The 10,112-nt window shown below is 44.0% G+C and overlaps 1 protein-coding gene across 1 annotated transcript; it reads left to right on the plus strand.

Moving 5' to 3' along the window:
- Positions 1-6,644: 6,644 nt before the first annotated feature.
- On the plus strand, positions 6,645-9,362 carry LOC138193844 (uncharacterized protein C18orf19 homolog A-like). Its single transcript, XM_069142103.1, has 4 exons — positions 6,645-6,764; positions 7,763-8,228; positions 8,429-8,540; positions 8,654-9,362. Exons 2-4 carry the CDS (start codon positions 7,828-7,830, stop codon positions 8,966-8,968), a joined length of 828 nt encoding a protein of 275 aa, XP_068998204.1. The 5' UTR covers positions 6,645-6,764; positions 7,763-7,827; the 3' UTR covers positions 8,969-9,362.
- The last annotated feature ends 750 nt before the right edge of the window (positions 9,363-10,112 follow it).

Consider the following 10,112-nt stretch of genomic DNA (forward strand, 5'->3'; position numbering starts at 1 on the left):
AAGCAGCTCAGCCAGAATGAACAGTGGGAGGTTTAGAAGACGCACATCTCTGCCACACATTCAAAGCTTTTTTTGTTCTTTTCTTTTCTTGAAATAAAACCAGCAGGTCCACCAGGATCAGGATTTCTTTGACCTATTGACACCCATTGAAGAATTTCTTGTAGTTATCCTGAGATGTCTGCGCTTGTTAAATCTCACATTTTTAGTCCCTACAAAACAGTTGTTTGATAACTCTAATTGTACTGTATATTTGAAATGTGTTTAACAGGTTAAATCCAGTTGAAATTATTTTCTGACTGAATATGCAACTTTGATGACCCAGAATCATTGTGGGGATGTTATTAAATTTGTTGTATATTATGTTATGAAAGGCCCTGAGCTGATTTATGCAGTTATACTCTGACAACAGAGTAAGAGAGCCCTAAAGGATGGTCATTATTCTTTTACCATCCATTAAAGAACGATGATTGATATTGTACTTTTATATAAACACATTTTACACTTTCAGAATAAATTGAAATATATTGTTCTTACAGGCCTTCACAACATCAAAACCCATCTAACCTTGGACAAAGAACCCTTTCTTACAGTGACCCATCTGAATAAGAGGATTTCTTTGAACTCCCAGACAGATAAGTTACCTGTCACGTCCAGTCAAAGGAGTTTTGGATGTTTCACACATTTCCCTAAATCAAGTTGGTTCCCTTTACGACTTTGACTATGTCGCCAACGTTAGCATTATCAGCAGTTTACTTATCAGTTCAGCATCAGACTTCACCTCCTTATATACTGAGAGCTCTTTTGAATGTTTTGAACCAAAAATCTTACGGATTGCACCTTATAAATGTCAAGATGTTATATGACTGCACAAAGAGATCCATCAGCCATCAGATATTTTTTTTTAAATAATATGAGTCACTCACTAAAAGTGTTGGTCTTTACCATCTTGGCAGCTTGTTGGTATTGTCGTGGTTACTGTGACCAGCGAGAAGGAGGCCTGAAACAAACTGAACTTAACAACCATTTTCACATTTTATTCACGCATCGTTGTTTGTTGCAGCAGAAAATTCAATGAACACTGTTGAATTCTAAAGGCACATATCTCCAATCAATCTGGCCTGACTGCTGAACGGAACCACTTCACAACCACTGCTGACTGAACAACCTCGACAATATCATATCTGCATATGTTCAGGCTCCGTTTAATAGTCTGAGATTGGCCTAGCTGCCATTTTCACTTTTTAGATTTGATATTGCTCTGAGTTCCCCCAGCAATTGGCTGCCTCACTTGACAGCTCAGGGAACATGTCACTGGTACATCGCCTTCCTTTCAACTGGTGCTTGTTAGAAGCAGCTTCTGTAACTTGGTAACTGCAGGCTGAATTGAAAAGAGATCAAAAGAGTAAAGTAAAACAGAAAAAGGGAAATCATGGAAAACATAAACACATAGCAGAAAGCTTTTATACGTTTTCTTTATACAAGCAAACTCCACCCAGTTGTTTCCATTTTTTCCAGCAATTAACGTTCTTCATGAATGTAGCAGTGCCAACAGTCAACAGCACAGCAAGGTGCCTCAGTGGTTACTCAGCCCAAAGTAAAAGCTGAAGATGCAGTACCACAAATAGCTGCTAAATCCCATCCCTTCAACATTCCCATCTATTGATCCATTTGTCCTTCTGCCATGTAGGGGAGTATAGGTCATAATAGCAGCAGGCCAAGTTAGCCAGCTCAGACATCTACCTATTTACTTCAGCTCTTTGTGGATGAAACAGATGAGGCCAAATGGGATGTGAGCTCCCATCATGCTCTGCCTCTACAGCGGCCTCTTCTTTGAGCCAGCAGAAATGCTAAACAGGTTTCAAATTCAACTAAGCTTCATCCCCTTTCACCAAAATGTTTTTTTTTAGCTGCACTTACTGATATGTAAGCATGAGAAGTATGGAAGGTAGTTCTGAATACTGCATGAAACCTAGTAATATTGCAAGAAAGTCATGTTTGTGTTGTGTGTGCATACTTTATATGTGCATGTGCCTGGTGTATACTGACCTCTACATTATTAGCATCAATTCAATTTTATTTATATAGCGCCAAATCACAACACCAGTTATTTCATGGCACTTAACACATTAAAGTCGTTACAGCAAGACTTTATAATATTATACAGAGAAACCAACAATTCAACAATTCAACAATTCCCACATAAGCTAGGAGGGAAAAAACTCCTCTTTAAGGGAGAAAAACCTCCAACAGAGGGAAGAAAAACTCTGTTTAACAGGAAGAAACCTCCGACAGAACCAGGATCAGAGGTGGGCGGAGCATCTGTTAACAGAACCAGGATCAGAGGTGGGCGGAGCATCTGTTAACAGAACCAGGCTCAGAGGTGGGAGGAGCATCTGTTAACAGAACCAGGATCAGAGGTGGGCGGAGCATCTGTTAACAGAACCAGGCTCAGAGGTGGGCGGAGCTTCTGTTAACAGAACCAGGATCAGAGGTGGGCGGAGCATCTGTTAACAGAACCAGGCTCAGAGGTGGGAGGAGCATCTGTTAATAGAACCAGACTCAGAGGTGGGCGGAGCATCTGTTATCAGAACCAGGATCAGAGGTGGGTGGAGCATCTGTTAACAGAACCAGGATCAGAGGTGGGCGGCCATCTGCCTCGACCGGTTGGGGTGAGAGGAGAGCAGAGAGAGAAAAGGACAGCATAGAGATAGAAGAGAAGAACTGTTGGTGGAGACGACAATCACAGAGCAGAGACATGCAGCTCCATGACGGGACATCTGGAAAAGAAAGAACAGAAACTACACGAGTGAAGGAACTGAATGGAGACAACAGATAATAAGAAGAAACTATGGGAGAGAAGAAGATGGTGAGGTATGAGTCAGTTAAAGAGTAGGAGGAAAGAAAAGAAGCTCAGCATGTAACGAGGTCCTCCAGCAGCCTCGGCCTATAACAGCATAACTAAGGGTTGGTTCAGGTCTACCTGAGCCAGCCCTAACTATAGGCTTTATCAAGAAGGAACGTTTTGAGTCTAATCTTAAAGCTAGAGAGGGTTTCTGCCCCTCCAACACAAACTGGGAGCTGGTTCCACAGGGGAGGAGCCTGAAAACTGAAGCTCCGCCTCCCATTCTACTTCTGGAAACTCTAGGAACCACAAGTAGACCAGCGTACTGAGAGAGAAGTGCTCTGCTGGGATTATATGGTTCTATAAGATCTCTAAGATATGATGGAGCCTGGTCATGTAGAGCTTTGTAAGTCATCAAGAGAATTTTAAATTCTATTCTTGATTTCACAGGAAGTCAGTGAAGAGAAGATAAAACTGGAGAAATATGATCTCTCTTGATAAATCCCATCAGTACTCTTGCTGCAGCATTTTGGATCAGCTGCAGGTTTTTAATGAGTAATGTGGACATCCTAACAACAAGGAATTACAATAATCTAGTCAAGAAGTAACAAATGCATGAATGAGTTTTTCTGCATCACGCTGAGGAAGGATTTTCCTGATTTTATTAATATTACGTAGATGAAAGAAGGCAGTTCTGGATATTTGCTTTATATGGTGTCTAAAAGACAAATCCTCATCAAAGATGACTCCAAGGTTCCTCACAGTTTTGCTGGAGGCCAAGACAACGTCATCTGGAGTAACTAAGTGATTACAGAAAGAGTTTCTGAGGTGTTTAGGACCAAGTACAAGAACTTCTGTTTTGTCTGAATTTAGAAGCAGGAAGTTTTTGGTCATCCAGGCCTTTATGTCTTTCAGACAGGCTTCAAGTTTTACTAACTGATTAGTTTCATCTGGTTTTATAGAAAGATATAGCTGAGTGTCATCTGCATAACAATAGAAGTTGATGCAGTGCTTCCTGATGACATCTCCTCATGGAAGCATGTACAAAGTAAAAAGTATTGGGCCTAACACTGAGCCTTGTGGAACTCCATAACTAACTCTTTGTTTGTCTGGAAGACTCATTGTTGACATGGACAAACTGGAATCTATCTGATAAGTAGGATTTGAACCAGTCTAATGCAGTTCCTTTAATCCTCATAAGGGATGGGATCTAACAGACAGCTAGAGGATCCAGATGAAGAAATAATTCTAGTTAACTCAGAGAGCTCAACAGGAGAGAAATGTTCCAAGTTTACATCTGGTCCTACAGTTGCTTTCAGGGCTGGTGTTGCTTAGCAACACATCAGTGATGGTGTCAGGAAGGGTCAGCCCGATTCTCTCCCTAATAGTAAGAATTTTATTAGTAAAGAAGTTATTGAAGTCATTACTGCTGAGAGCTGAAGGAATAGAGGGCTCAACAGAACTGGGACTCTTTGTTAGCCTGCTACAGTGCTGAAAAGAAACCTGGGGTTGTTCTTGTTGTCCTTTATTAATGATTAATAATATAAAGTTCTGGCCTTACGAAGAGCTTTCTTATACAGTGCATCCGGAAAGTATTCACAGCGCTTCACTTTTTCCACATTTTGTTTTATTACAGCCTTATTCCAAAATGGATTTAATTCATTTTCCCCCTCAAAATTCTACACACAATACCCCATAATGACTATGTGAAATAATTTCCTTGAAATTTTTGCAAATCTATTAAAAATCAAAAACGAAAAAAATCACATGTACATAAGTATTCACAACCTTTGCCATTACACTCAAAATTGAGCTCAGGTGCTTCCTGTTTCCACTGATCATCCTTGAGATGTTTCTACAACTTGATTGGAGTCCACCTGGTAAATTCAGTTGATTGGACATGATTTGGTAAGACACACACCGTCTATATAAGGTCCCACAGTTGACAGTGCATGTCAGAGCACAAACCAAGACATGAAGTCCAAAGAATTGTCTGTAGACCTCTGAGACAGGATTGTATTGAGGCTCAGATCTGGGGAAGGGTACAGAAACATTTCTGCAGCATTGAAGGTCCCAATGAGCACAGTGGCCTCCATCATCTGTAAATGGAAGAAGTTTGAACCACCAGGACTCTTCCTAGAGTCGGCCGCCCGGCCAAACTGAGTGATCGGGGGAGAAGGGCCTTAGTCAGGGAGGTGACCAACAACCCGATGGTCACTCTGACAGAGCTCCAACGTTGTTCTGTGAAGAGAGGAGAACCTTCCAGAAGGACAACCATCTCTGCAGCACTCCACCAAGCAGGCCTGTATGGTAGAGTGACCAGACAGAAGACACTCCTCAGTAAAAGGCTCATGACAGCCCACCTGGAGTTTACCAAAAGGAACCTGAAGGACTGTCAGACCATGAGAAACTAAATTCTCTGGTCTGATGAAACAAAGATTGAACTCTTTGGCCTGAATGCCAAGCGTCATGTTTGGAGGAAACCAGGCACCGCTCATCACCTGGCCAACACCATCTCTACGGTGAAGCATGGTGGTGGCAGCATCATGCTGTGGGGATGTTTTTCAGCAGCAGGAACTGGGAGACTAGTCAGGATGGAGGGAAAGATGAATGCAGCAATGTACAGAGACATCCTTGATGAAAACCTTCTCCAGAGTGCTCTGGACCTCAGACTGGGGTGAAGGTTCATCTTCCAACAGGACAACGACCCGAAGCACACAACCAAGATAACAAAGGAATGGCTTCGGGACAACTCTGTGAATGTCCTCGAGTGTCCCAGCCAGAGCCCAGACTTGAACCTGATTGAACATCACTGGAGAGATCTGAAGATGTCTGAGCACCGACGCTCCCCATCCAACCTGATGGAGCTTGAGAGGTCCTGCAAAGAAGAACGGGAGAAACTGCCCAAGAATAGGAGCCAAGCTTATAGCATCATACTCAAAAAGACTTGAGGCTGTAATTTCTGCCAAAGGTGCTTCAACAAAGTATTGAGCAAAGGCTGTGAATACTTATGTACGTGTTATATTTTTGTTTTTTATTTTTAATAGATTTACAAAAATTTTAAACAAACTTTTTTCATGTTATCATTATGGGATATTGTGTGTAGAAATTTGAGGAAAAAAAATGAATTTAATCCATTTTGGAATAAAGCTGTAACATAACAAAATGTAGAAAAAGTGAAGCGCTGTGAATACTTTCTGAATGTCTGTACGTGTTTGTTTGAGTGAGTGAGAGAGAGTGTGTGTGTGTGTGTGTGTGTATGTGTTTGTTTGTGTGTGTGTGTGTGAGTGAGTGATAGAGAGTGTATCTGTGTGTGTGTGTGTGTGTGTGTGTGTATGTGTGTGTCTCACATCTATTCTAGCTGCACAAATGACAGCAGACCGCCCTCTGCTGGGGAAAGTGCTGAATTACAGCTGTAGAGGAGAAGCACCGGTTCCACGTGCTGGTGTCACGTGTCTGTGAAGGCCATGAAAGGACTGCCGGCGGTTCAAAATGTTTCATCAAGCAGCAGTTTTAGTTGTTAGTGGCTGTTAAACACAGAAACTATTCACTAAACATGTTCGTTTACACGTTACATGAAACCTACAATTCGCTTTCAATGACAGCAGCACACCAACAGTCCATGTTTGGTCTGAAGGTCGTCAAGACACACTGCGACCGGGAGGAGGGAACGAACCCGCCTCGCTCCAGGGCTTCCGTCCAAACAGCGCTATGCACGCTGGGAAATGAATTTCATGCACGGCTTGAAGCGCTTCATAGTCAGACCGACGCGAACTACATTTCCCATGATTCTCTGCGCGGGGTGAGACGCTGCTCTCCACGCAGTCCGCGCTGCTGCAGAGACACGTCGTCTGGACACATCGCATGGACCTCAGGACGGAGGAGCGCCGCTTTATTTGGACCTCGACACGTCACTTCTACTGTAAGTGTCGTCTGTCTTCTGTCTTCTGTCTTCAGGACATTTTACTGCGTCGGAGACAACTTCTATTTATGTTAGCAGGGCAACAAGCTAACAGCTAACTAGCTAAAGTTAGCAGCTGCTCAGAGTCTGAATGATCAAACATGTCCACATGTCTGTCTGCCGGCCGGAGACATGTCCACATGTCTGTCGTGACCGTAACAACATGGGAGCTAAAACCGGCCTCCTTCTTGTCCTCTGGTCGAAACGACTCAATGTCAACGAGCCCAAAATAGATATTGGCGAAATTTGCAGGACTTTAGCTTTCCACTTCCGGTGTGGACATCTGAAGGTACCGTCTGTTTCCCCTCCCGGATGTTTACGTGCTTTTATTTTGAAGACAGGTGGTGTGACTTCTGGTCTTGTTGTGGTGAATCAGCTGTTTGTGTAGGTCTGATAGAAGTTGTCCATTGTTCTGATCTCCACTTTAAAACCTCGTTGAAGCAACATTTTTAAAAACATTCTGTATTAGGTTAAAGGTTTACTGCACCTTTAACCTGTTTACTACACCTTTAACCTGTTTACGGCACCTTTAACCTGTTTAACTGCACCTTTAACCTGGTTTACTGCACCTTTAACCTGGTTTACTGCACCTTTAACCTGGTTTACTGCACCTTTAACCTGTTTACTGCACCTTTAACCTGTTTACTGCACCTTTAACCTGTTTACTGCACCTTTAACCTGTTTACGGCACCTTTAACCTGGTTTACTGCACCTTTAACCTGTTTACTGCACCTTTAACCTGGTTTACTACACCTTTAACCTGTTTACTGCACCTTTAACCTGTTTACTACACCTTTAACCTGTTTACGGCACCTTTAACCTGTTTACTGCACCTTTAACCTGGTTTACTACACCTTTAACCTGTTTACTGCACCTTTAACCTGGTTTACTGCACCTTTAACCTGGTTTACTGCACCTTCAAGTTAACGGTGTTTTCAACCCTTCCTGTGACCCTCCAGTCTGCAGCTGGACGGCAGCGTAGCAGAGAGGAGGCGGGGGAGGAGAAAAGGAGGAGAAAAGGAGGATGATGATGCAGCACATCCTAACTCATGGGACCCTGCGGCGGGTGGCAGCAGTGCGCCCCCTGCTGGTGGGTATCACCGTCCCGAAGCCTCCAGTCCTGATGTGTTGCTGCAGGCTCCGTCCATCACCTGCAGGCCAGCGCTGGCTCTCCACCTCCGCTGCCAGCAGAGCAGCACATCAACCCAAACATCCACCACCACCGGAGGACGCGCTGGCCGGATGCCCCCCTGAGACACGGGACGCTGGGCCGGGTCCTGTCGAGGTGGACCCCCTGCAGGACCGGTCCATCGGGCTGTTCCAGAGGTTTAAGAGGACCTTCAAACAGTACGGGAAGGTTCTGATCCCGGTTCATCTGGTCACGTCCTCCGTCTGGTTTGGAACGTTCTATTATGCTGCTATGAAGTGAGTTTCTTTGTGTTCATAATACAAATTTCAACCTGAATAAATCTATCATATTATTATCTTTAAAAGTTGAGCTGTTTGATTAAAAGTTGCTGATTCAACACATTAGTTTTTCTGCTGTTTGAACTGTTTCCCTGTGTGTGTGTGTGTGTGTGTGTGTGTGTGTGTGTGTGTGTGTGTGTGTGTGTGTGTGTGTGTAGAGGTGTGAACGTGATGCCGTTCCTGGAGCTGATCGGGCTGCCAGAGTCCCTCGTTGGCCTTCTGAAGGACTCGTCCAGCGCCTACGCGCTGACTGCATATGCCATGTACAAGGTGAACCAACCAGGATCCTCTGATTTTCACTCCCGTTGGTCGTTACCTGTTGTTTTGTTAGTTGAAACCACTTTTACTGCTAAAGAGTCGTGTTGGTCTCTGCTGTCCCACAGATTGCGACTCCTGCTCGGTACACGGTGACTCTGGGAGGCACGTCGCTGTCGGTTCAGTATCTTCGCAAGCACGGCTACTTGTCTACACCACCTCCAGTTAAAGATTACATCCAGGACAGGATGGAGGAGACGAAGGAGAAACTGACGGAGAAGATGGAGGAGACGAAGGAGAGAATTTCTGAGAAAATGGAGGAAACTAAAGAACGCTTTTCTGAGAAAATGGAAGAGACGAAGGACAAGTTTTCTGAGAAGCTGCAGGAAACCAAAGAGAGAGTCTCTGAGGGAAAAGCCTTTTTCAGAAAGAAAGGCGATTAGCCATCGAGTGTCCCGGTGGTCCTGTTGTGCGGTGATCGGTGACGGGGGGGGCGAGCAGCTGATGGTACATCTGACATGGTCTGGAAAGAGGTTGCGCTGTCCCTGTCCTGAAGCTTCTCTTCGTAGTCTCACTTATCACCTGTTGTCCATTTCAGTGTCTAGTTCAGACTCACCTGATGAACCTGTAGACGAGACAGCAGCTCAGCAGCTCTCAGCTGACTGGAGTTAAACAAGTCTCCTTCGGCTGAACGGCAGCCGTTTCAGGAGAGCAGTGTTCTTGTTCCTCTTTCGACATCCATCCCAACATGAGCGGTCTGTGGCAGAAAGACTGGAGAGTCCTTCCTGTGTTTCCCTGTGTTCGTCTATTAAAGCCTTTCTGAAGGCTCTGATATCACCTGCTGTCTTTTCTAATGCAATGAGAAAGAAATACACTTTTCTAATGTATTTTTATGTGATAGCCAAAGCTACTATATCACACTGTTTCAGTGTCTGTAACACTTTGTGACTACAAGTTGTGTATGAAGTGAGTCGGCGGATCGTCCCCAGTGCATGTCAGGTAGCATGTGATGGTGAAAACACGTGTCTGAAACATGGAACACACGGACTCCAAACACTGACGTGTTCCACATGAAATGTCTCGGTTACTTTAATAGACGTGTTTTCAAACAGTTGTCCCGACAAAACCACAACTGAATAAAGGTGAAATGCTAATCATCAGTTTATGAGCTGCTTTTGGAGGCAAGTGACACTGAAAACTAGCAAAACCCCCCAAAATAGGTATCAGGGGTGGCCAACCAGTCAGAGACTAAGAGACACATCACACACATGGGCACACATGAACATCACCCCATCCCTTCCTCACACACACACACACACACACTGCTCAGCCAGATTTATTGTAAATGTCACACACCAACATGATAATGACAGAAATTGACTCCTACAGTACTCAGACCACAGGCCAGTCATTTTCAACAATGAACATTGTGTGAACTGTCTCACACACACAAACTCTCAGTTCAACAAAGTCCACAAACAAAAACATAATAATTTACAATAGCGTTTTTCTTTTACTATGCATGTTGCTTCGTGGGACTTCTGGCATTCCTTGCCTTGAACAATCCTCTTCAAATCTGGCTTGTAT

The sequence above is a fragment of the Embiotoca jacksoni genome, unplaced genomic scaffold (assembly GCF_022577435.1).
Source record: "Embiotoca jacksoni isolate LCO1_2020_lvr unplaced genomic scaffold, fEmbJac1.0.p SCAF_97, whole genome shotgun sequence".
Classification (NCBI taxonomy): Eukaryota; Metazoa; Chordata; class Actinopteri; family Embiotocidae; genus Embiotoca; species Embiotoca jacksoni.

Excerpts from the sequence above, each read along its gene's own strand:
- LOC138193844 (XM_069142103.1), top strand. The coding sequence starts at position 7,828 with ATGATGATGCAGCACATCCTAACTCATGGGACCCTGCGGCGGGTGGCA. Across the intron at positions 8,229-8,428 it reads TTCTATTATGCTGCTATGAA|AGGTGTGAACGTGATGCCGT; the intron begins GTGAGTTTCTTT and ends GTGTGTGTGTAG. Across the intron at positions 8,541-8,653 it reads CTGCATATGCCATGTACAAG|ATTGCGACTCCTGCTCGGTA; the intron begins GTGAACCAACCA and ends GCTGTCCCACAG.